Source organism: Notothenia coriiceps, unplaced genomic scaffold, assembly GCF_000735185.1.
Source record: "Notothenia coriiceps isolate Sejong01 unplaced genomic scaffold, NC01 NC01_scaffold00001630, whole genome shotgun sequence".
NCBI lineage: Eukaryota > Metazoa > Chordata > Actinopteri > Perciformes > Nototheniidae > Notothenia > Notothenia coriiceps.
The window spans coordinates 135181-161284 of NW_011334331.1; the positions used below are offsets into that span (position 1 = coordinate 135181).

At 40.5% G+C, this 26104-nt stretch overlaps 2 protein-coding genes across 2 annotated transcripts; both read left to right on the forward strand.

Moving 5' to 3' along the window:
• The first annotated feature begins 332 nt into the window (after positions 1-332).
• LOC104963148 (leucine-rich glioma-inactivated protein 1-like) lies at positions 333-6833 on the forward strand. The gene is made up of 6 exons (XM_010791713.1): positions 333-430; positions 1267-1436; positions 2076-2240; positions 3352-3572; positions 3684-3930; positions 4447-6833. Exons 1-6 carry the CDS (start codon positions 333-335, stop codon positions 4794-4796), a joined length of 1251 nt encoding a protein of 416 aa, XP_010790015.1. The 3' UTR covers positions 4797-6833.
• An 863-nt stretch (positions 6834-7696) lies between these two features.
• Positions 7697-18862, forward strand: slc35g1 (solute carrier family 35 member G1). Its single transcript, XM_010791524.1, has 5 exons — positions 7697-8196; positions 10036-10216; positions 14137-14271; positions 14608-14804; positions 16010-18862. The coding sequence occupies exons 1-5, from the start codon at positions 7890-7892 to the stop codon at positions 16420-16422; spliced, it is 1233 nt and encodes a 410-aa protein (XP_010789826.1). The 5' UTR covers positions 7697-7889; the 3' UTR covers positions 16423-18862.
• Positions 18863-26104: the final 7242 nt, after the last annotated feature.

The window sequence follows — 26104 nt, forward strand, 5'->3', positions numbered from 1 at the left end:
CTGCTTATCAAATTTAAAGCGCCTATTGAAAGGTCACTCCAAGGTTCATGACAGAGGGGAGAATGTTTTTATTAAGGGAGCCCAGAATATCAACCGGAGAGGCTGGAGGTCGGGGTCCAAAAAAGATGACCTCGGTCTTGCTCTCGTTGAGGGTGAGGAAGTTTTGTCTCAGCCAGGATTTAATCTCTGTTAAGCAGTCCATCAACTGCTGTAGTGAGTTGGCATTTTGATTGAAAGGCAGATAGATCTGTACATCGTCAGCGTAACAATGGAAGGGGATGTTCTGTTTTGTGAGAATTGAGCCTAGGGGCAGTATGTACAGTAGAAAAAGGATGGGGCCCAGAATCGAGCCTTGGGGAACCCCACAGGTAAGAGGGGCTTTGGCAGAGGAGAAGGCACCCAACTGCACTGAGAAGCTAAGGTCTGTCAGGTAGGTCCTGAACCATGCAAGGGCAGAGTCTGTGATGCCTGCGGACTGTTCGAGCCTTGACAACAGGATGCTATATGGTCCACAGTGTCAAAGGCAGATGTCAGGTCCAACAGCACCAAGACAGCTGAGCTACCTGAGTCGGCGGCTAGGAGCAGATAATTACAGATGTAGCGATTCATTCTGAAATGAATCGCTACATCTGTAATTATCTGCTCCTAGCCGCCGACTCAGGTAGCTCAGCTGTCTTGGTGCTGTTGGACCTGACATCTGCCTTTGACACTGTGNGTCGTCGTCGTCGTCGTCGTCGTCGTACGTAGTAGTAGTACGTACGTACGTACGTTAGTTAGTTAGTTACGTTACGTTACGTTACGTTACGTTCGTTGTACGTAGTAGTAGTAGTACGTACGTACGTACGTACGTAGTAGTGTGTGTGTGTGTGTGTGTGTGTGTGTGTGTGTGTGTGTGTGTGTGTGTGTGTGTGTGTGTGTGTGTGTGTGTGTGTGTGTGTGTGTGTGTGTGTGTGTGTGTGTGTGTGTGTGTGTGTGTGTGTGTGTGTGTGTGTGTGTGTGGGATTCAATGCACACATCCAAGGTCAACAGCAATTCAGACTGAGAGTGGGCGACGAGCAGAGACTACTCAGGAGATAGGAAACTTGTTGTTGCGGTTTTCTGGCTTGAAGCCAAAGTACTGCTGAGAAAGGGAGAGAGAGAAGAGTAAGCAGAACAGGGATCGGAAATAAAATGCTTGAAATACATAATACACAGAGCATATTAATGAGGTTATGTCTTAACAAATCTGTTAACCGATGTCCTAATGCAATCTGTCTATTTGCGTAGGGATCTACGTGGAAACAACCTGATTTGTGACTGCAAGCTCAAGTGGTTGGTGGAGTGGATTCACCAGACTAACGCCACCCTGGACCAGATCTACTGCAGCGGCCCACCCATTTACCAGGGGAAGAAGATCAATGACCTGCTGCCACACTCTTTTGACTGCATGACAGCAGGTATCACAATCCTGCATCTGTCATAGAAGCATTCAACTGACATGAACTGTCTGTCACCAGTCAATGGAATATGTTTTAAAAACTGAACAACTTTGTACAAACATCAATTTTCTGAATTTTACACAACCTGTGCAGTAAAATCCAAGCCTCCCTTATCCAGTCATATGATTAGAACTTGCCAAACACATGCATTTTCTCTAAAACCTAGCTATTTAAAACATTTAGCTATAAATAAACAGTCACACTTGTCAGTTTGAGTTCTGTTTATGTGCAAGTCTTAAGGTTTTAGGCTAAAATGCATGCATGTTTGTGTATAAGCAGTCTAATAGTAGTAGCATACAACTGGATATATGATAATTGGATTAAACTGCACACATTGTGTTAAAGCTTGTTTATTTCTGTTAATATGTAGCCTATTTACTTCTATTCATCAATAGCCTTCTCTGTTTTTTTAATTTTGTGATCACTATGGATGCATGGTAGGCACATCACAACCAAATTATATTTTTTTGTGGTAAAGAATGTATTTTCGTCAGCCTTTTAACTCTTGTTTCCGTCCTTTTCGCATCAATATGTCAGTGCTGAATTAATTATTTAAAGATAAAGGACAGAATTCATTGTCATGCTTTCGTTTTTCAGAGTTTGCCTCCTATCAGTCCCTGAAGTTTGAGTCCATTTCGGTGGGGGCCTTCACCTTTGGTGACGATCAGTATGTTGTGTTTGCCCAACCGTTTGCTGGGACATGCAGCTTCCTGGAATGGGATCATGTTGAGATGACCTTCAGGACTTACGACACCATCGAAAGTGAGTCCATAAACAAGTAGAGAGCAGCAATGGCTGTAATGGGGTTGTCCTGTGTAATATTCTGGCTTTAAATGGCAAATAGTTATTTATGGAGAACCTGAGATGGAAGCGGGAAAGTGTATGTTGGCAATCCATTTTCTAAGCCTGATCCAAACTGTTTGTATCTCCTGTGTTTACGGCTGAAGAACTATATCAACAAAATATTTTTTTCTAGATAATCTTTTCTAGTTTTCTTAATTCCTTTTCATAGTTTAAATGAGTGGGAAATATTTTTGACGGATGAATAACGCTATTTTTTCCAGGATGAAAACATTTCACCATTATTTTCTCAACTAAACTTCATTCGGTTTTGCATGGGCAGAACACACAAATTACTGTGGCCATTGAATGGGTTGATAAAATGCATTTGGACTATTTGGATCGAAATAGATCCCTAGAATTGTGTATTCTTATTTTTTGTTAATGGGGACATACTTATCTAGAATATTTGATTATCCTTCCAGTATTACCAATGTTTTATGTATCTTAGGGCTGCACGATATATCGTGTCGTGACGATAACCGCGATATGCGCATGCGCAATATTCGAGACGATTTAAAAAAAAAAAAGTCTTAATTTTTTTTTTTTAGGACTTGCGATATTAAGTAGTCAAATTAACTCAAACACGTCATGTTACAATTATTTTGCTGCTTGCTACAAAAGGAAAACTTGCGCAGCTCTCATGTCAGGGGTACTTGAGTGAGTGACATGCAGGCTCTGCATGCACAGCGAACCAATCACAATCAAATCTCCAAAACAAACGGTGAATAAAGGTAAAAACACTGCATTTTCATGTGTTTCTCCAGGGCAGTTCGGCGCTGCTAACCGAGCTAGCTCAGCTTGTTGCTCTGATAACTTAAGATCCAGACGTCCGTGTCTAAAATTTCATCCGGTTAAATATAGTTAAAAGAATACCAATCGTATAGCATTAAAGTTCAAGAAAGAATGGTTTGCGGGGGAAAAACTGTCTTGTTTTCATATCGCAATATATATCGCAGAGGAAAAATAAATCGCAATGTCAGTTTTTTCCAATATCGTGTAGCCCTAATGTATCTTCACATATCTTGTTCAGGCACCTCCACTGTGGTTTGCAAGCCTATGGTGATTGATGACCACCTCTTTGTCATCGTGGCCCAGCTGTTTGGGGGCTCACACATTTACAAACGGGACCCATCCGCCAACAAGTTCATTAAGATCCAGGACATTGACATCCTGAAGATTCGCAAACCGAACGACATCGAGACGTTCATGATCGACGGAGAGTCTTTCTTTGTTATCGCGGACAGCTCTAAGGTTGGCTACATTTTACTTTTCCAATTTTGAAATTACTGATCTTTGGCCACATACACATACTAAACCCGAATATATTTGTTACAATGACTTCCTCTGACATTTTACCTCTAGGCTGGCTCCACAACAGTATACAAATGGAACGGCAATGGCTTCTACTCCCACCAGTCGCTCCACCCGTGGTTCCGGGACACAGATGTAGAGCATTTGGAGATCGGAAACAAACCCCACCTGATCTTGTCGAGCAGCTCCCAAAGGCCTGTCGTCTATCAGTGGCACAGGAGCCAGAAACTGTTTGAACGCAGGACTGACATACCGGATATGGAGGACGTTTTTTCCGTCAAACACTTCAAGGTCAAAGGTGAGAGTCGCAGGTTGAACGGCAGTGCATCTACACACACAGGCTAATTAGACGTGCTCACACAAATTAAACCATAAAGTATCACAGTCTTAGCCTATACAGTACTCACATGTTTCTTATAGTTTTTATTGGATTCAGTTTTTTGTAAGAATAACAGATTCTGGGTAGTGTCAAATGATTAACAGCAGATTAAATGAAAGGTCAACAATTCATCTGATGTGGTTAATTCAATAAAACATTAATGTTAGATGTAATCTATTGCACTTCAGTTCCTCATTGCTAATAGGCATTCATTAGGAAAGTAGTAAGAGGCAATGTCCCTTTCGACTGCCATAAAACCTGCTCATAAATCATAACTGTAATATTCTCTGTCTAGGGTCAGCTTGTCTATAAGTAACTCTTTGCTAGCAAGCTATGATCTTTTGCAATTACATACACTGTCATTGGGATTATTTCTATATTTTAGATCCTGAATTTGTAGCTGGATACTAAACAGCCCCTTGAATCTTTTCAAAGGTGAGCTGTTTATATGCTTGACAAGATTCATCGGGGACTCCAAGGTGATGCGCTGGGACGGTGCCATGTTCAAGGAGGTCCAGACATTTCCTTCCCGCGGCTCTATGGTGTTCCAGCCTGTCTCCATCGGCAACTGGCAGTATGCCATCTTGGGCAGCGATTATTCACTGACGCAGGTCTACCAATGGGACACCGAGAGGGGCCAGTTTGTCCCATCCCAGGAGCTCAATATCCAGGCGCCTCGAGCATTTTCTATGGTTTCCATTGACAACCGAGTGTTCCTGCTCGCATCAAGCTTCAAGGGGAAAACTCAGATCTACGAGCACCTCATGATCGATTTGAGTAATTAAACATTAAAGATCTAATTTGGGACAATTTATGTTACACTACAATTTAAATGATTTTCTTCCATGATTAGGTTCTTTCAGTCTCCTTCAAATCCACCAGCAATTTCCCACCCAGTTTAAACATTAGGACGTTTTAAGCAAAAGCTTTCTAATCACAACTATTTAAAGAGGTTTGTAAAGAAACTGTTCAGGACCCCTAGGAAGAGATGAATTGCTCGAAATTCTTAAAATTGTTATGATCATGGAGTTTCTTTTGATAGGTCTGACATTTAAAATATATTTTACTCAGTCCCTTATGCCTGTGTTTGGCAACCTGCTGGTTCTGCGTCATTTTGATAATCTTCTTCTTTTTTATCATCTTGATTTCTCACTATTTGGAAAATTGCCTTACCATTTGAAAAAACAAAATTCCACTCAAAGCGCGAAGTGACTATCTTTCAGGAAACACAAGCTATGAAATGATCGCTTTTGTCTTTTATTCAACACTGCAGGTGAAATTTTTTGTAAAGTTTTTTTAACACACAGTATACATTTTTCTCTCTATTGTTAGTAATAGGTATGATTTAGGAGTTTGGTAGTGCTAAAGACTGAATAATAGGAAGTAGGGGAGTCATTTTGAGAGAGAGAGTTTCAGATTGAAGTGTACAGTTATGCCTAAAAACTACATACATAATAGAGATTTTTTTCTTAATTTAAGTCTTCTTTCATTTAACAAAGCATTTCAGGAAAATGTACTTCAAAGTAAAATGTCATTACATAAGATTATTCACAATGGAAGGTAAGCTCCTGAAATATGTGGACAAAGTATGCAAGCAGTGGGTCATTTGAATCATGTGACGAATCATGTGACAAATGATGGTTTGCTATATACCTTGTAGAAGACGGACAATCTCACAAATATAAAATAATCAAATAGGACCATATCCCAAGTGTTATGGTCACGTAACAGCAGCAGCAGAGTAGTAAGCAGTCAGCAAGTCAGGGGCAGCGTGTCACCGTTAGAACTAAGCTTAAAAATAATACAAGCTTACAACCAAACAAGGGTAAAATGTGGACGGATATAAATTTCTTCAAACGCAATTTAGCAGCTAGTCAACCTATATTCCACCAGTCTTTTTTAATCACTAGTGGTGGACGAAGTGCTCGTATGTTGGTACAAATACAAAAATGTACTTAAATTACAAAAAATAAACATTTCAGACTAATATATTTTTCACTTATCACTAAAGGAGGAGCTGATTTTATTTTTGTACTATATACTGCTGGATTGATTGTGAATTTAACCAAGGATTCAATATACTTTTATCTTCATTTGTAATATCATATGATAAAGTATTTGTTGATAGCACTTTTTCATATTCAACTAAATCTTCAAAGTAATTAAAGTCATCAAATAGTAACTGTCCACCACTGGTAATTACCTACAACTTAGAGAAGTGACCCTAATATATGCGATGAAGAATTCACTAAACACTGTGAGAGAAACACCTTCTGTCCTGTCTTCTGTATGACCATCAGTTAAGCAAGACTGCATGTATGACACCAACACTCATAGTCTTTATTCCTGATGAATAACTTGCTAGAAGCGTCCCACTGTGTCACCCGTACCCGACTCTTTCACTGCACTCTTGCCCCTTTTCTCCCTCATTGACAAAATCCATTGTTGTCTTTACTCCCCATCTAAAAAGCCAACCACTGTGCAGCACCTGGTACCTGTGCTTTTCACACGGTCCTCTTATTCTGACACAATGGAAAAAGATAACAACTAACAACGTCACTGATTTGCCAAATATAATGTTTACGTTTTTACAGTACTGTGTAAAGTAATTTATATGATATAGCTTTTTTGTATGTAGAGGGACCACACTTAATCTTTTATTTTTCTTAGATATAGAATATAATGTAGACGAGGATCACCTCCTTCCTGCAAAAATGTGTAGTCTAATCTAGTTAGGATAGAGGATGTTAGCTATTCCTTCGTCATCTTGCTCATTGTATTTTATGTACCGTGGTAATAAAATACTAAAATGTTGAATCAGAGATGCAGTTTCATTTATTGTGTTTTTGAAAATGTAGTAAGTGAGGTTTTTATTTCTCACACAGTAGATATGGATTGGAGTCAGTTATAACTAAAATCAGATAGAAAATAAAAAAAACAAAATAGTTCCATTGTGTGTCCAAAATCCAGAAGTATTACTTTCAGCTGAAGTACATTTACTTAAGGGTCGTACCTTAGTTCAAATTTGAGGTACGTGTACTTATTTTGGGATTTTATGTTACTTAATTATTCTATTCAGCAACCCGAACCCTTTTTACTCCGATACATTTAAAAGAAAAAATATGATTGTTTGGTATCACTGTGCTGTACTGGAACATTTAAAAATGATGGTGATGTCTTTTACTCAAGTAATATATCTGACTAGACTACTTCTTTCATCAATGCTCAAATTAATCCTGGAGCTATCCAGACATCTTTAATACTTCTTGTAATAATGAAAGGTGAGAAAAGTATTCTTTATTTAAGTATAAGTAAAAACACTGTTCTTAAAATCCTCCCTTACAAGTAAGAGTTATACATTGAAAGTGTAACTATGAGTTTTAAAAACGTGGTGTAATAGGAGTAAAAAGTACATATTTTTCCTCCAAAAGGTTGTGGAGTAGAAATATTTGTAAGAATCTAAAATTAAGTAAACTAGAAGAATTCCAAAACATAAGTAGGCCTATAGTATTTGAGTTAATGAAATGTGTTATTTTCCACTAATAGTATAAATGTCGCCTGATATTTATGTTTTTCATTAGGATTTTCTGTCAGCTCAAACGTGTGTACTGCAGGCTTGAGTTTTGGTTGGTTCAAATCTCCACTGCCTGCCTCTGCTATGGGCGTAAACGTTGGGCCATGTTTTAGTTGTGCAGCAGCTGAGTTGTTCTGAGATCAGTTCTGCCCCCCTGTGGGTAAAGTAACCAACGCATGGGAGTGAGTACCCTGCCACCAAGGTTAGTCATTAACCTTGTCTTCTCAGTCACTCAGGGCACCGAAGAAAGCGGACAGCAGCATTCTGACCGAGGCATGCTGCCGCTCCGCCGCCACATCTCACCATGGGCGACTGGAACCACTGTGAGCGCGAGCGGGCTTTGTCCATAGAGGACGGCGTTACTGTGGTGTTTCATAAAGTTGACAGCCATGCCACAAACAACAGAGACGACGACGACAGTGGCGACGATGAACGGACAACTGCCACGATTCACTTGCAAAGTAACTGCCATGTGTCGTGTGATTACGAGGATGGTGATGCTGAGGAAGCGAGGGCGAATTCACCGGAAGGCAGCACGAAGAAAACGTTGTGCCCACCGGCGTTTTGCGTCAGAGGCAAGCTCGCATCCCGAGAAGGAAGCGCACTTACAGGTAGAACAGCCTGTGCACTGTTAGCTAGGGTTAAATACCGGCTTCTGAGCTGATGTGATTCGTGTCTCCACCGTCTCCACCCTCAGTAAATGAGCTTTGAGATGAGAAGACGATGCAGAAATACAGTGATAAGCAGCCAGAGAACCAATGGCTTCCTGCTGCGTAGCATCACGTTATACAACCGTGTAACGTCATGTAACAGTAATATAGATCTGACATCACGTGGAGCATATTAACAGCACATGGTTAAAGAAAAGCACCGTTAAAGTTAATTTACACATTTGAATAAATAGTTTCTTCAAGGCTTTTACATTTCCACAATGCTTTACATCACAGTAAACGTGAGCTATGTATACGATATATTGTTTTGTTATTGTAAATCTTTTATTTATGTTAGTTTATTATTTCAGAATAAAACCGCAATATGTCAGTGTTCCATATGCCTTATAGCTTTAATATTATACACATAGATAAACTGCCAGCATAACTTTTGCATCATCCTCCTCCAAAAGGAGGGATGACTGTGCACTTTTGCAACACCAGAACAAGGCCCTTTTGTAGGCTTTGAGTATGACAAGCCTATAAAAAGACCTTATCAAAACATTTCCATCCATATAGCTAGAATGAAGATCTGATTATGTTATTTCCCCCCTCTTTTTATTTAAGTAATTATATGAACACATCATATATTATCATTATGCACACACACACACACACACACACACACACACACACACACACACACACACACACACACACACACACACACACACACACACACACACACACACACGGGTTACACATACCAAGTAAAGAAAATAATAAAACAGAATAAAAACTAACAATTAATTCAAATGTATTCAAAAAAGTTGGAGATCTTGGTGGAAGTGTCCAAAACTTTCTATGAAGTGAGTCCAACTCTTTCCATAAATAATATTAAAGTACAACAATACATTTGAGTATCTTCTAACACTTAGTCTAGTTAATAAGTAAGTGCCCATCAACAAGAGAGGTGTGAGAGTATTCTGTGTAACTTTGTATGAGGAAATTAGGCGATTTGGTTTTATTATGGGAAATAACAAGGAAGTGAGAGATGCACTCAATGCCCTAGGACATCGTTTCCCTTTGTGTACCTTCACCTATTGAACAGTGACGCACGAAACAGGGTGCAAAAAAGAAAGGCTGACACGAGCGCTAGAAAATAAATCAGTATTGACACATCTTATCTTGACCGTTGAAACCTATTCTCACATAATTGTTAATTATTATTTAAGACAGCATTTATGTTCTACGTTAATTCATTATCACTTGCAAACTATCAGTGAAATAATAACTGAATGGTATGATCATATTATCTATTACAAATGTGTCCAATTCAATTATTCCAAGCTCATGTAGAGTGTAATACTAATCTCGTAATGTGACACTGTAATAATATTCTTCTTCATCTCCTCGCTCCGTGCTAGGTAATAAAAACAAACACTGTGATAGGATAAATGAAATGCCAAGTAGACCGCACATTGTGGAAAAATACAAAGAAAGATGTCTGAGTGACCTCAGGTTTGAGTTTAATCTCTGCAAGCATATCATCTTATTTTTCCACAGGCAGGGTTTGCAAACACTCCACCGTTTTCTTGTGCACATATTTTCTTCGTTTTCTTTCTCCAACTGAATACTATACCAAGGCCACATGAAGTTCAACAACATTCTTTAAACTTCACTACTCCATCCTGTCTTTAATGTATCAACATAAGAACAATACAATAAGCATTCATTTTTTGCACCCCCTTCTCTCCCCTTGTGCTAATTTAACCATCCCCAAACTCTCATTTTTTCCAGACTCAGAGAAACCAAAGAGATGTCAAGGTCTGGGTTTGTTCTATGCCTTCCTGGCCACCGTTTTCTTCTCCATCATTGCGCTCTTGGTGAAAACAATCGAGGGAATCCACGCCATAGAGATCAGCGCCATACGCTGCTTCTTCCAGATGCTCTTTACTATGCCGTTACTCATCTACCACAAGTAAGCATTATGATAGATATATACTTTATTCATCCCGAATTGGAAAATTATTTTATGGAGAAACTCAAACATTGACAGTTTCAAATTTGATCCCAGGGTTTGGCATTTAGACATGGATTTTCTCCTAAACAGTCTTTATTCCAAACAGTAATTTAAATGTTGGGATAACATTAAGTGCGTAAGCTCAGAAGTGAATAGTACATTTCCCTCCCAGTAATTTATCTTGGGGCTTTCTCACGTTTGTGTTCACTCATGCAGCCCCCCCTCATAGGTAAATATCCTGGCTTAACATGCAATCCCTGCTCAAACAAGTTTAAGTTGTCAAAATAATGTGAGAGACATGAATTATAATTATTATATTACCCCATGTAGATCAATTTTACGGAAGGTTTTTTCTAAAATACTTTCCCACAGAAAGCTAATTCTATTATTAAAAAGAAAATTCTATTAAATTATCACAGTTTCTGTTCCTCAGTTTGCTGATAAATAATAGCACATTTTACCATGTTCACCTAATTCGTATAGGAGTAGCCCTCTAAGGCTATCGCTATTGGGTAATCCCCTGCGCACCCGCGCAGCACTGAAAACACTTGTAATCCACACCCACCCATGAGGTGGGCACCACCTACGGTATAAATAGGAAGGAGACCCGACAATCTGCTCTCACTTTTCTTCAGCCCCCCGGTACTGAAGCACTGTAGAGAAACTAAAGAGCAAAGGCTTTTTTTTTTTAGAGCCACCTCAAAAGAAAATCCTTAAACATGATTACACAAGGTTGTGTTAGAGTTTGCTCCTCATGCCAGATGGGGTTCATAACTCTTTATGACCGGCAGGATGCAAATCGGAGCACGCGCACGCGGCTCTCGCCCAGCAGGTGTCATGTGCTTATGGGTGCCCGTTTCCCTCTGGCCGACAGACAGCGAAGAGCGGACGCTCTCGCTGCTGCGGCCGAGGAGGATGATTGGCCAGTCCAGGAGTCCTACTCCGTGGACCAAGCCCTGGAGTTCCTGGATCCGAGTGGATCCATCCATGGATCACCGCCTGGTTCCCCCATCCCGTTTCTCCCCCGGACGGAGGAGACAGAGATGGAGCCTGGTTCCGCAGCGGAACCCGCTGTCCCTCTCTGCTGCCTGTCGGCACGCAGAGAGCGTCCCTTTTTTCCCTCTTATGGGAGGGATATGTCCCTTTCTTCTCTGACACACTCTGTACAGAGTGTCTTGTCAGAATGAGTGATATCGCCCCCTCGCCTGTCGGCCTGTCTGCTGATTAGATGGGAAGGTATTTGTGGCAGCGGGGTGTGGTTTGGGCGCTGACTGCTGGAGTGAAGGGAGTGGCTTGGCCGGAGGCCAGACAGCTGATCGGAATCAGGTAATCAGTGCGGGAAGAAAAGCATGTCGTAACCTGGTTCTGTTCTGTTATGCAGTAGGCGGGATCCTGGAAGGTCGCCAAAGGACCTGTGAAGTTTCCCACCCGGGCAACGTTTGAGACCCGCGCATATTTTTGTTTGGAGTTAATAAACGCCTGTGTTCCACCAACCTGCTCTTTCCGTCCCTATTTGAACCCTGTGTGAGCGGAGAGGCTCACAGTATTTAAAAGGGTTTGATTACAAAATCAATATCTGAATAGAGAAATTCTTATTTTAACTCATGGTGTTTATTTCAAATATATTGAAGACATGAATATAACATACACATGTGTTTATATTGAAGACAGAAAAGGGCATTCACAATTTTGTGTGTGTGTTGTGTCAAATGGTTAAGGGCATTAACAATTGTGTGTGTGCCAAATTAATAAATTCTGGCAAGATCTGCCAAACGAGCAGCAAAGAATTTGGTTGTTCATCATTTCTCCTGTTTTGCAGGAATATTATGTCATCGCGCCCTGCATAGCGGGCTTGGCCTCTCTCAAGATGTTGTACGTACCATCCAGGGAGCCAGGGCCGCGTCCCTCACCAGAGCGTCTTACACAGCCAAGTGGACAGCGTTCCAGCGTTGGTGTGTAGAGAAAAGCCTGGACCCCATTACGTGTCCCCTGCCTCACGTGCTGTCGTTCCTCCAGCTGTTGTTGGACAGGAATTTGGCCTTCAGCACGATCAAAACATATGCTGCTGCTATCTCGTTTTGCCACGTAGGTTTCGGTGTCAGAACGGTGTTTAGTCACCCTCTGACAAACCGTTTTTTTCTGCGAGGAGTACGGAGACTCAGACCTGTGTCACGCACATCGGCGCCTCAGTGGGACTTGGCTTTGGTGTTACGTGCACTGAGTAAAGCCCCATTTGAACCTTTAAATCAGGTTCCCCTTAAGTATTTGTCAGCCAAAGTAGCACTACTTTTAGCGCTGATATCAGCAAAAAGGTTGAGTGACTTGTCTGCCCTCTCTGTGGCTCTGTCATGTCTCCGGATCCAAGGAGATGGCAGCTCAGCTATTTTGCGCCCTAAACCCGGCTTTTATGCCAAAGGTTATCACGAGCTCCTTAGGTCGAGAGTGATAACTTTGGATGGCTTCTTTCCTCCTCCTCACACATCAGAGGAAGAAGCAACATCTCATCTCCTCTGACCCTTGCACACGCTAGCTCGCTATGCTGCTTTGCGCCGTTCCCAGCGCCTGTTTGTGCATTACAGAGAGCGCTCACTAGGGCTTCCTCTGTCTGCACAATGCCTGTCACACTGGCTGTGTGAGGCTGTGTCAAAGGCGTGTGTCTCCTCGGGAAGGGATCCCCGGAGAACATCAGTGCGCACTCCACCAGAGGATTTTCATCCTCTACGTCTATGGCTTTGCACAGGGGAAAGACATTTGCACTGCTGCATCTTGGTCTTCCCCCTGTTCGTTTATTCAATTTGATTTGAGGGAGATCTCCCATTCTTCTCTGACACACTCTGTACTGAGTGTGTTGTCAGAGTGAGTGACGTCAGGGATCCAGCTATGCGCCTCTCTCCTGCCTGTCGGCACGCAGAGAGCGGCCCTTTCCCCCCCCTCTTTTATCGTTGGACAAAGTGTGACCTTAGTCTCTACTTTTTCACAGCGGCAGGTTTGTATTGTTCCCAGCCTTCGTCCCCTCGTGGAGAATATTCATGTTTATGCTATATTTTCAGGGACTCTGATGAGCCATGGCGCAATAGGCATGGGTTATTAATTGAGTAGGTGTGTCTGTGCTTATGGTACCGGACGGACTTAGTGGGGCGCAGACTACATCATGCTTCGCCCTTAACGCAATAGCGATAGCTTTAGAGGGCTACGCCTATACGAAATAGAACTGAAGTTGCGTACTGTAACTCCCGCTTCTATGAGTACAGGCGTAGCCCTCTAAGTTCTGGGCCCCACTGGCTCCACGAATATCTGAAGAAAAGCTGTTTGTGTGGGAGCAAATTGTCGGGTCTCCTTCCTATTTATACCGGAAGTGAGTCCGTAGGTGGGGCCCACCTCGCGGGTGGGCATTGAAGTGTTTTAATTACCCAATAGCGATAGCTTTAGAGGGCTACGCCTATACTCATAGAGGCTGGAGTTACAGTACGTAACTTCAGTTATTTCACTAGCTCGTATTGAGTCACTTTTTTCTTTACATGGATGGATAGAAAACCAGCAGTACTTCTATTCATTCATTTACCTTTTCATCCATCCATCCATCCATCCGTATGTCCTCTACATTCTGCTTTATTTTACATTAATTCATAATCAACGCTCATTCTCTCCTTTCAGCTCAATCTGTTCATCTGTCCATCCACCACTGTCATCTCCACATTACTCACCCATCCATCTATCCAGCCGTCCCGTCATTTATCTCTCCGCTCACTTTGCTGCTCAATTTCCCTCCATCCATCCCTGTCTAAAATCCTGTTTATGACTTCCTCTGTCAGTCAGTCCAATCACCCATGCGTCCGGTCATTCATTCATCCATCATCCTCATATCTCTGCTCCTCCAGGACAGGTTTCCTTGGTCCCAGAGACCAAAGGATATATCTGGTGCTTCGAGGCTTCATTGGTTCCAATGCCATGATCCTGCTCTTCTATGCTGTTCAGCAGATGCCTCTAGCGGACGCCACCGTCATCATGTTCAGGTAGGAAGTTAATTGATTGTGGATTAGAGGAGATTATACCTCTACTACAAATAGATTATGTCCTCCCAGAATTGTACGCCTGTCACCTTTTTCGTTTTAATCTCCCTATTGTTCTTATAAACTCATTTTCCAACATGTTTGATATGGCACTTAATTATCCCGCTCTCCTTTATCTGTCAGTAATTCATTAAAGATCTGGGAAAGTTGAGTTTTATCGGGTTTATATGAGAGAAATGTGTTGAGACAATAATCCCAATGATTTATTTAATTAGCCTTACATTTTTTTTCACATTTACTCACCTCTCACACTATCTCTTACTCAATTCTTTCTTTCAGTAATCCAGTCTTCACCTCCATCCTGGCCTGGATCTTCCTGAAGGAGAGATGCACAATCTGGGATTGTGTCTTCACTGTCTTCACTATCACTGGAGTCCTCCTCATCGCAAGACCGCCATTCCTATTTGGCGATCATCGACGAACCATTGATGGCAACTACAATAACCACATCAAGGGAACTATTGCTGCATTTGCAGGTAATACAGTTAATATATACACAACACTTATAAACAGTTTGTTTAGCAATATAAAGTAGGTAAAATCATTCAGGACAAATAGGATGTTTTGATATTGTGTCCATCTGTAGTTATATTAATTCCAATGAGTCGAGGTTATACTGTAAGGAGGTCATCTTCCAGTGGAAGTTGAATTCTCCAATTTGCCAGGATCTCTACTTTAGGGATTATTTATTATCCCTAACTGGCTAAACACTTTTAAAATACAATTTCCGGTCCCAAAATGGGTCCCAAATTAAGTTCAACCAATGTATTAGGAGCTTCACTTTGTGGCAAAATGTCATTTCGGCAGTACAAAGTTCAAAATGATATCAAAAATAGTGTCTAGCGTATTTCCAGATCGCAGGAGGTGCAGTATTTTATAAATAAAAAATTCTGAATGAATTATTGTGGTAAAAAACAGTTGTTCTGACTTAAAATCTCTATTCTATTATCTCATGAAAAAAAGCTTTGTTTAGCAGTTTTTCTTGAATAAATCACACTTGATTATTCTATTATACTGTATCTTTCAATAACATTAATTTAAAACTAAGGATGCAGAGTGATCATTTCCTCCAATATTGTGACACTGCAACTGATGATACATCTCAAATTCCTTCCTGTCCCCATTTGTGATACCATAAGGGCAACATCGGACAGAGAAAGGCTGTTATTTTCCCTCAGCTCCTATGCAAGCCATAACAGTGATCGTCCCCATGATTTTTTGTGTTTTCTAGCTACAAATAAATTGGATTTTGTCCCACAAATAGACCTCCAAATAATCTGATCTCCACAGCCTAATGGCATTCTGGCATCGAGAGCAGGTGGAAGTTATGAAACCACCAGTTTCAGTGTCGAGAAATACATCTTTTTGTATTATGTGCCAAGAATTGAGGGCTTGATGGGAAGTATCTCACGCGGCAGGACAGGAGGAGGAGAAGCGAATATATTGGGTTGTGATTCACAGATTTCACAGAGATGAAGTAGCCACAAGAGGAAACTCCAATGAACAAGTTAATTAAATCAAATCTTACAACAAAGGTATTCAATGATAGATACACACCCTGAAGCAGTGTATTCAATCATATATTGTTTTTGTCTCATGTTTGTTTGTAGATGTTTTATTAGTTAGTCATTAGTCTTGTGATAGTTGTATTCATGCATTCTCTTTTTGTATTGAATCCCAGCTGCTATTGGGGCTGCTTGTACATTCGTTATCCTTCGCAAGATGGGGAAGAGCGTCCATTACTACCTCTCCGTCTGGTACTACGCTGTCATCGGCTTCCTCCAGTGCCTCATCACCACATCCGTCCTCGGAGAGTGGAAAATCCCCAACTGTGGCCGCGACCGCTGGCTGCTGATGCTGATAGCTGTCCTGGGTATCGCCGGACAGACCTTCCTCACAAAGGCCCTTCAGATCGAGAAGGCTGGACCCGTGGCCCTGATGAGGACGATCGATGTGGTGCTGGCATTCATCTTCCAATTCATCTTCCTCAACCGCGCACCGACCTTATGGAGCCTCGGGGGGGCGCTGTGCGTGGTGGCGAGCACTAGCGGAGTAGCGTTTCGGAAGTGGTACGTCAACTCGCGCAAAAGCTGAGAAGAAGGAGCGAGATAGAGTACTTTGGTATTACCATTTCTACTTTTTTCACCATTTTATGTTCTTGATTAATTCTGTATTTTTACTTGTTACTTAGATGCAAACCTGTGAGAGAGTTTAAGCTCTTTGGAAATCAAGTAGAGGTCAGTTTTGAGTTGATGATTCAATTCAAAACTGAATGATGAACATCTATGTTGATTCCTGAGAGTCAACTTGTGTGACCTGGGTTATGCATTTATTTGTGTGTACATCTCTGAAAGAATTAGGAGGAAGGAAACACTGTCAGGTTCTCTAGAGCAAGGGTTCCCAAAGTGGGGGTCGCGATCTGCATACTCAAGACAGTTTTCCTATTTCCTCCTCAATATAGTATGTACAAATTAAGTGGGACTGAAAGTTGACTTTTACCAGAAGCAAGCGGTTAAATTAAGGATATCCTCAGTCCCATTTTAGATTTGCTTCTAGCTGACTAAAATAGCAAAAGACAAGACGTTTATTGGGACCAGCCACACTGTGTTACATAACTTTGCAATAATAATATGCTAAAAAAAAGAATACTCCATGACATACTACACCATGGAATGAATATCTGCAAAGAGTACTTGTAGGGTCAATCAGTCAATAAGAAAAGGAAATGCAAACCAAAATGAAATAGAAGCATCTAAATATGCATTTCTGTATAGCAAACAAAACATATTATTAGAAAGATATTGCAGATATAGAAAGAAATAGAAACAATTGAAATAAAGGTTAGAAAGTTTTACTTGAAACAGTTTACTCAGGGATTTCTTTTCTATGTGCTTATAATGCCCCTAATATGAATTACACCTGAATCCAACCCAATGCAATTCTTGAAGAAATTATTCCATTGTGTTTTTCTTCCGTTATCCCTATCTCCATCTCCCCTAACATATTACAAGAAAATAAGCTGATATCAACTGTTATACAATCCAAAGTTGATAATTTATTAACAATATCTTTGAAGTGCCTTAAGTAGGGACCTCTAACCTCCAGCTTCCCTTAGTGGAGCTCCTCAGTCACCAGCAGCCTGCACTGGGCAGCTATCAGGAGGTGGGATTGTGAAAAGTAAATATGAATATGAAGTTAGGTTCTTACAACAAAGAAGATCCATCCCAATAACTCGTGTTTAAAAAAAAAAAAAGAAAAGATTTTAGAAAAAGTCTAACAGCATTTTGAGGCACTTATAAAGGCATTGCTGTTATCCTCACTCTGAAGTCTTCATTATCTCATGTCAACTCTATAGCACTTAATGTCATCTTGACCAATCTAATTAGTGTTCTAAAAATATATCTTCCATGATGCACTTTGCTGCAGGGTAGAAAAAGTGTCAGTAACCTGCCACTATGATTCAACAAATGAAGTGAGCATCCAAACGGCTGCACGCAAGAATTGCCAAATAATAACGTCCTTTATATTAGAGGCGAATAAATGAGAAAACCCTGCACCAAGTTCGTCAAGAAATAAGAAAGCCGATGTTGAGGTCTTTACATCTCGCTTTTGTGAACTCAAAATGGCAATCTGTTATTTTGTTCCAGGCAGAGGGTGTCTGTAGATGCACGGGTTATTTGAATCTGGCTGAAACACAAGGAAATGGACTCAAAAATAGAAAAGAAATGAATGTAATTGAAACATTAAAAGCAAAAAATGTATTGGATATTGTGCTTAAAGCAATGTTGTGTTTATCTTTCGGCACTAAACGGTTGCCTCGGTGTCCTCGGATGCTTTAAAGGTGATCTTTAAGTGTTATTGTTCGAAGGGAACCCATGAAAAAACTTTATTTGAAGTTAGATGGGTTTCTAGCGCAGCAGTCTGTGTTTGTTTAAAAAATGCTGTATTTTTACACTACGCCGGTGGCATAACAGATTGTCTCCCCGTACAACTGCAGTTCTCTTGCTGGAAAGTTTAATTGGGTGAAATGTAGCTGGGAAAAGGAAGGAAATAATTGCTGCTAGACTGCTGGTTAATATCCTGCAGTTTCTTCCTTGCTGTTTTTTTTACAAACTGCTGTTCTGTTCTCGTGGTTCAAAAATGATGCCAACACTCCAATTATAGTTCCTCCTTTTTATCTAGAACTCATAAGCTGAGCTCAGTTTGAAATAAGTCAAACATTTATTCCAATAGGAATATTTAGATTAACATTGGTCCTAGGGGATAACAGTGTGATATCTGAAATCCAAGCAACGCACTCGATGCCATGCTGGAGAAAGACCTCTTCTATGAGAGCTAATTTGATTTTAATTTCCATGTAATTTTCTGTGGTTATTATAATAAGAACAGATATTTTATTTTATTTTCAAAACCAATAAAAATACATTCTTTTTACAGGTTAAAATACAGTAAAATGATTATTAAGCCTTCATTATTCAACATCTAATTAATCTTTCAAGGGTTGAATAGTAACATCATTCAAAGGTGTGAAAAATAATTAAATCAGCCACATGTGATCCCAGCCTCATACTTTAGTGTGAATGGATATATTTAATCAATGTTGGCACCTCAAGCTGTTCCTCCAGATGTTCACAGGCTCATTTTATGTTGTTCTAGTTTTATTTTCTCTTTACCTCTCAGAACGTTTAGTCGATGCTGGCAGACCATCTTGTTGTTTTCTATCAAATGGTAAGGTAAGCTTGGGGTATGGTAAATGTGTTTCAGAAACCTACAAGCCTTACAAAACATGCTGTTGTTAGGGGTTTTAAACTATGCTTTAATAGTATTTATTTCACTATTTCTGTACTGTATTACATCAACATATTGAATTGCTGATTTTCGAATCAGAGGATAGCAAGTTTGAGTAAGCATGTCGTTGTGTCCCTGGGCAAGACACTTCACCCCAAATTGCTCCTGTGGGGATTGCCCACAGTACTGAATGTTTGTAAATCGCTTTGGATAAAAGCGTCTATCAAGTAACATGTAATGTAATCTAGGCACGGCTGCATTGTAATTCTTCAGCTGAGCGCCGAGCAAGTGAAGTGTGAAGAGGCTGAACTAGAACAGAGAAGCCCTTTGATAAAGGGGACAATTACCATGATGCTAAAGAACATATTTAGTTCCCTCCACCTTCAGCTTTAGAACTACTTGTTCCTTTTATGTTCTCGATTTTAACAAGTAATCCCCATCAATTTCAATATGGTGATCTCTACAATGTACCCCTATTCATAACAAAACGTACTCCATGGATTGTAAGGGATTTATTTAGTTGATTCTGTTTTGTAGGTAGAATCAGTAGTAATGTTTTTATCAGTGTTATTATAGCTATTGAATCAGGTGTAAATGGGATAATAGGTTTTCTAAACATGTAATGAACTTTTACTGACAGCAGAGGGCAGGATCCACAAAACAAGGATTTGCTCTTGAATGCAACTTCACTTCCTTTAGGTCAAAGGTGTGTGTGTATAAGAGTTTGTTTGTGAAGTTATATTACAGTACTTTATTTAGGTTACATTAAAGCAATATGTAGGCTCGGATTGGCTTGTAGATGTTTTATCTATTATCCCATTATTTCTGACAGTGTACCATTTCTAATACGTACACAAATGAACCTGTGCAAGTTCTCAATTTACTCCAGTCCTTATCTACTTTTCCTGTCGATTACAAAACGTAATCTGAAATGTAATAATCACATCGGATATTAGGCTATGGTGTGGTTCGAATAAAGATATGCTTGGACAAAAAAGACCCGCCTTTTTTTTAATCAGGGATCTGGGGATTCCCAAAGGTTTGCACACGAGTCCTGGGTGGAGGAGAGGTGGAGGAATGGACGGATTGCACATTCCTGACATATGGCATAAGACTTCCCATCAGAGGAGCGGGGAGGGTTTGGAAAATAATCCCCCATTTTCCAAGTTTAAATGTATGCAATTTAGGCTGTGAAGTGGAAAAGGGATTCTCTCTTAAAGCACGTGCTTTCGCTTTTTCGTGGGCGTGGCAACGGTAAGTGACGAAATTGATCTACGGGGATTTGCTTTACATTTATTTACCATAATAATAGTAAACAAAACTAGTAACATAAATCAACCGGGAAATCAATGAAACTACATTAAATGGATTTGACGCGTGCAAGACCTTTATCAACCAAAGAAACCGGTTATATTACTTATTTAAAAAAAATATCATTCATCTGCCGATTGCACCTGCTTGTCCCACATATCTGGCCGATTAGGTTGAGGTGAGGCACATCCGGTTCTGGATTGGTAGATAATGTGCCAGGCCATAAACAAATCAAAGCAATTGTTTCAGGATTACACAAGGTGGGGGGAACCTGCACTGGAAGTAGTTATTTTGCAACTAGTCAATGATTGGCCCATAACTTTATCAGTTTTAGTTGCTGTAAAACAATTTTTGGTGGACTGAAGAACACGATGTATAGGACACACGGTGCATGTGCATGTGGATAACTGGTTGTATGGTGCGAAATTGTTGCCAGACATTCCGGTGTGATGACACACACTCACACGCACGCAGACGCGCACACGCACACACAAACACACACAAAGTAACTCACAGCCGCAGTTATTGTCCTCCTGTCCACAGCTCATGGCTACTGGGAGAGATGAGGCCGCATTCGCGTGCTGTTGGATATTTAGCTACTAAGAGCTGAATGACAAACTAAATATATTGCCTCCCAATTCCCATTCTAAATACACGCATGGGTTTTTGTTATAATGCATGAACCACCTCAGTAAATACTGCAATTTAACGATACAAATTGCTGAACATGTTGCACAGTTGATCCAATTATTAAAATGAAAAGAAAATGTGAAGTAAACCTTGTTATATGGCTGTAAGTAAGGGTGCCAACATGATATGTAGTCTTGCTCTCTGACTCTCATGGTTATTCTGCTAAAATATAAATATTCGTGGTATTCATTGTTTTGCAAAAAAATCACAAACAAATACTGAACAATTATAAGCTATATTAGGTATTTAGCCTATGTATGTTCAACCTATACTTTAACAATTTTTTTTTTAAGAAAGCCAATTATTTGACCAATGAAGCTAGAGTTGGCAAACTAGTAGCCTACTTGGATCTATCTGACACACCAACATAACTAAAAATTACCGATTTAGTTTGAGCATAGTTTTCCGAGCAGCACCTGAAGGCATCAGAGAAGAGAGAGCGGTTTCCCACCGCAGCACGAGCTGCTGCATCAACTGTCTGTCCAAGAGAGTGAGGCAAAAACCAGTGCAGTCAGTGTGCACGAAAGTTAGCAGAACATGCGTTGACTGCTCACTTTGCAGAGTTTACATGGATGCTAACTGGATTTGACAACATTGCTCGGTAAGTTTGTGCAAACAACTCTTCAAACTGTCACGCTAATCCACGTTTAGACACCTTTCAGGGGTTGCGTTGATCGCGAGTGTGGTTTGTTTGTAAAGTTGCTCACAGTGTCAGCGGTTTCCAAAATTGTCTAGTAACCCCGAAAGTCACCCAAAAAACAAGCTTAAAGTACATTTGTTGCATTTACTTGGGTTTGTCCTGTACTCAAAAACTGTAGGTGAAGTGTTGTTGTTTGCTTGACTCCATTTCAGCAGAAAATGACCAACGCTTAAACTCATAGCAGAAACATAATATTACCAAATGGGGTTCAAGGCGGTTTTTATACGTCTTTGGGGTCTTTTTGTGTATAAAAGCTTTACAACTATTATCTGATATTTGTGTTTGTTTTTTTGCTGCGAAGTGCATTGCTTTTTAAGAATGCTAAGCCACTGACAGTTTGTTTGTGTTTATTTGTAATGGATAGTAGCAACCATTATGGTCATTAAGGTGTATTTTTGCTTAAGAAGCACCTTCATTGTTACGTTTGTTTGTTTTAACAGTTATGTGTCATTGGTGCATGTTATTTTGCTTTTTGTTTGACAGGTCAGGTTATTGTTTACCTTGACAGACCTCTAGACATCCCTTGGGCACTGTGACCCTTTTGTGTGTGATGTTGCAGTGAAGGTTGCTTTAGATTAAAGAGATCCACATGGAAATGAAATAAAGAGATACAGCTCAGATGAATCAGATCCAGATCAGAAGAATCACTAACAGAAGGGAATCTTGTCAGGTCTGACAGATGGGCAATTTATGAAAAAATTCCAGTCCATAAGGCACATAATAATCATACAATAATACCATATTTACAGTGTCAAGTGTGAGGCCACAAACATAAAAGACCACCATGCTTACAACCTTAAAATATAGGCTGGAATGGACTAGATTATTTTAACTTTTATCCAAATTGATAGTATTTGCGTTTCCCATGTTTACTATTTTGACCTTGAATAGAGGGCATATTATGCCGTTGGTGAAGAGGTGTGGCGATTTTTGAAATTAATCTGTAGCAGATAGGGATGGGAGACAGGTTGTTCTTGTTCATCCTCACTTCCAGGATCCTGTTAGGTGCTACTCCTGACTTTGTCTTGATGACATCGCCGCCTTTCAAGTGTCTTGTAGAGGAGTGTTAATTGTGGCCATAATTGACCTTTGATCTTCAAACATGTAGCAATTGTGGAATAGGACTACATGTTTTTCAAGTTGCATGCTGCACTTTGTTTAAAAATGAAAGGTTTGGTTTAAGAGATATTCTCAATGCATTTCAATGTCAAATGTTAAGAAGAATTTAAATACTGCATTGGATGGAATATGTACTGTGTTGTAATTGCAGTGCACATGCATGTGGGCACCTGCCTACCAACAAAACTAGGATCAACTCATAAAAACATTGCTCCATAGAACTACTGGTGGTCAAAACCTTAGGCTTTCTGGGAATTAAGTGGCTAAAAACAATGAATACTTATTATAAGTCTTAATTGTGGTTAGGCTAAGGCTTATATTCTGTGATTGCCAAATGATTACACAAGTCTATTGGATTTGAGCCACACAGCGACAAGTAGGTTGGACATCAAAACATGTTTAACTGATGGCCAAGGTTCACAATGAAAGTTTGCACCAGCGTCTTATACACAAGGCTCGCCATTATTTCTACTGTCATGGTTCACTTTTGTTACGCCTCTTTCTGTTGTGATAGACCCACATTCACAAATACTGGCACTAATTCACACAGCTCGGATTTCTTTCTTCTTTTGAGCCATCTTTCAAGTGCAAATACACACCATTCACACTGTCAACGTCCAGCGTGAAGATACAGTCACCCCTTTTTGAGTCAGCCCTCTCCCTCTGTTGTTACACTAACAGATACTCACACCATAGAGCCCCTCTCTCCCTCTGTTTCTCACTCTGCACTTTCCATTGGCGGCGCTCTCTGCCCTGCCCTCTAATCAAAGCCATATGCTCTCCAGGTCCTTCGCATGAAAAGTCTTTTCTGTTAGCAGCGTAGCCAGGCTCTCAGTTTGTTTCTTCCAGAGGCAGAATATGTTGAAAAGAAAAAGTAACCTGCAACAGATTGCATGCTGATCTTGCATCCTTTTAACTATCTTCTCTTAACTGTCTGTTTTGTCTCAGGAGCGATTGAAGTTGGAAATGGGAAGGCGGATACTTTATTTTCCTTAAAACCATCCGTGTTGTTGTTTCATTATTTATGAGCTCTCCCAGTGGCTGGTTTGATCATATCTCCACGAATGGCCTTGATCTTCCTTGACACATCAGTGTTTCAGATGTTCAGGGCTTGTAGGTTCATATCGCCTCTTCAGATCATTCTTTATTATAAAAGAAAAACAAAAAAACATGCTGCCATGGAGGTCTACATAGGGATGCTATTGTTATGACTCATTTTGGGTCATTGATATTAAAATAATCAATCTTCAAGTAATACAAAAAATCTCTTGGAATTTTACAGTCCAGCAGATGGAAAGCTGTTTTCCCTGGGTTTGGTTCGACACTGGGTTTGGATCAATTTGAGCTCTTTGAATCGAGATGCTCTTTGAATCAAGATGCACATGACTTCAGTTTTAGAGTAGTTTTTCCCTTTTATGTTTCTAAGCACATGACGTTTTTCCTTACTTCCAAGCTGCACTATTTATTTATTTAATCGTTTATTTGAACCGAGACAATGCACATTGATGAACACTTGATGAACACTAATGCATGTTTTTTTGTAGCTTCTCAGTGCAGCTAGGTGCCTTCTCCTCTGCCAAAGCCCCTCTTACCTGTGGGGTTCCCGGGGGCTCGATTCTTGGCCCCATCCTCTTTTTATTGTACATACTGCCCCTAGGTTCAATTCTCACAAAACACAATATTCCCTTCCACTGCTACGCCGGCGATGTACAGATCTATCTGCCTCTCAAAGCAAATGTCAAAAACTCACTACAGCAGTTGATGGACTGCTTAACAGAGATGAAATCCTGGCTGAGCAAAAACTTTCTCAACCTCAACGAGAGCAAGACTGAGGTCATCTTTTTTGGACCCCAACCTCCAGCCTCTCCGGTTGATATTCTGGGCTCTCTCAATGAAAACATCCTCCCCTCTGTCATGAACCTTGGAGTGACCTTCACTAGCACTTTTAAATTTGACAAGCAGGTCAGCACCGTAGTCAAATCCTGCTTTTTTTAGATGAGACTATTGGCCAAAACCAAGTCGTATTTATCTTTTAAAGACCTAGAAAATGCCTTTGTTACCTAGAGACAGGGAATCCCCCTTAGTAGGTGGTTTTTTTGTGATCTGCGTCGTGATCAGTCTGTGGGTCTCCTCGACTCCAGTGCGCATCTCCCTGGGAAAACCTAGTCTTGCAGGAGGAGGTAATTTCGTCCGAGTAACACCTTATCCGAGGGTTTGACTTCATATGGCCCTAACAGGGTGGAGTTATCAAATTCCAGTTGAGTTTCTTACCAAGATCCTTGTTTTGTGCACGTTAGGTGGCGTTTTACGTGAAATTGTGTCCCCATAGAGGAGAAACGTGAAATGTACAGCAACGAAAATATAAAATGCGCGGTACAACCTTTACGAACATACGACGAGTCAAAGAAGACGATATAGTACCATAAATAGAAACAATACATAATTTTACAGTACAAGAATTACAACATACAGTCCTCCCTATGCCTACCTTTTAATCGAGTTTCGAATTTTTAGGCCGTATAAATGGTAAAGTTTAGTTTAGTTAAAATAAATATTTACTGTAATTTTCCTAGAAACCCAAGCCCTCGATTTACAAGACATGTGAGTCATTGTAACCATTATTGTTTGTGTAATGATGGTAGTGTTATTTTCGTGTTATTTAATGTTTGTACTAATAATTTTTTGGTGTCCCTTTTCAGTCCTCAGCACGAGGCGAGACTGATCTTCCGGTCCTCTCTTCACAAAGTAATTCGTCATCTAAATTTTTGGGGATCCAGCCAGCTGGGAGTGGTACCTCCCGTCCTCACAAGTCTCGCGATCCGTCGACGACGGCTTCACGAGCCACGGGAGCCCAAAACTCGACCAAGAACCCGTGATAGTCGTCGTCGACCAAGTCGGCTCGGAATTCGAGACGGACACAATCGCTACCTCCTAAGACGATATATCCGGCCGCGGTCGGGTAACACGAAATTTTTGTTTATTTTCCTCAAAGTTTAGTTAAGCCTTGGCTTAACTGGTCACATCACTCGGGTCTTAACCCACTACAACCCAGTGCAAAAAACACCGTCCAGTCTTCTGCACGTCGACGCAAACCTGATTACGACGTCCGCAATATTAACGTCGGACAGGTATGGGTGCAATATGCTCGCAACGCTCATTAGGTCGAAC

What these genes read in the sequence shown, in the direction of transcription:
- slc35g1 (XM_010791524.1), top strand. Translation starts at nt 7,890, where the DNA reads ATGGGCGACTGGAACCACTGTGAGCGCGAGCGGGCTTTGTCCATAGAG. An exon ending in CCGTTACTCATCTACCACAA is followed by an intron (nt 10,217 to 14,136) that starts GTAAGCATTATG and finishes CTGCTCCTCCAG; the next exon opens with GACAGGTTTCCTTGGTCCCA. An exon ending in GCCACCGTCATCATGTTCAG is followed by an intron (nt 14,272 to 14,607) that starts GTAGGAAGTTAA and finishes TCTTTCTTTCAG; the next exon opens with TAATCCAGTCTTCACCTCCA.
- LOC104963148 (XM_010791713.1), top strand. Translation starts at nt 333, where the DNA reads ATGGGGCCCAGAATCGAGCCTTGGGGAACCCCACAGGTAAGAGGGGCT. An exon ending in TTTTGACTGCATGACAGCAG is followed by an intron (nt 1,437 to 2,075) that starts GTATCACAATCC and finishes TTCGTTTTTCAG; the next exon opens with AGTTTGCCTCCTATCAGTCC. An exon ending in GACTTACGACACCATCGAAA is followed by an intron (nt 2,241 to 3,351) that starts GTGAGTCCATAA and finishes TATCTTGTTCAG; the next exon opens with GCACCTCCACTGTGGTTTGC.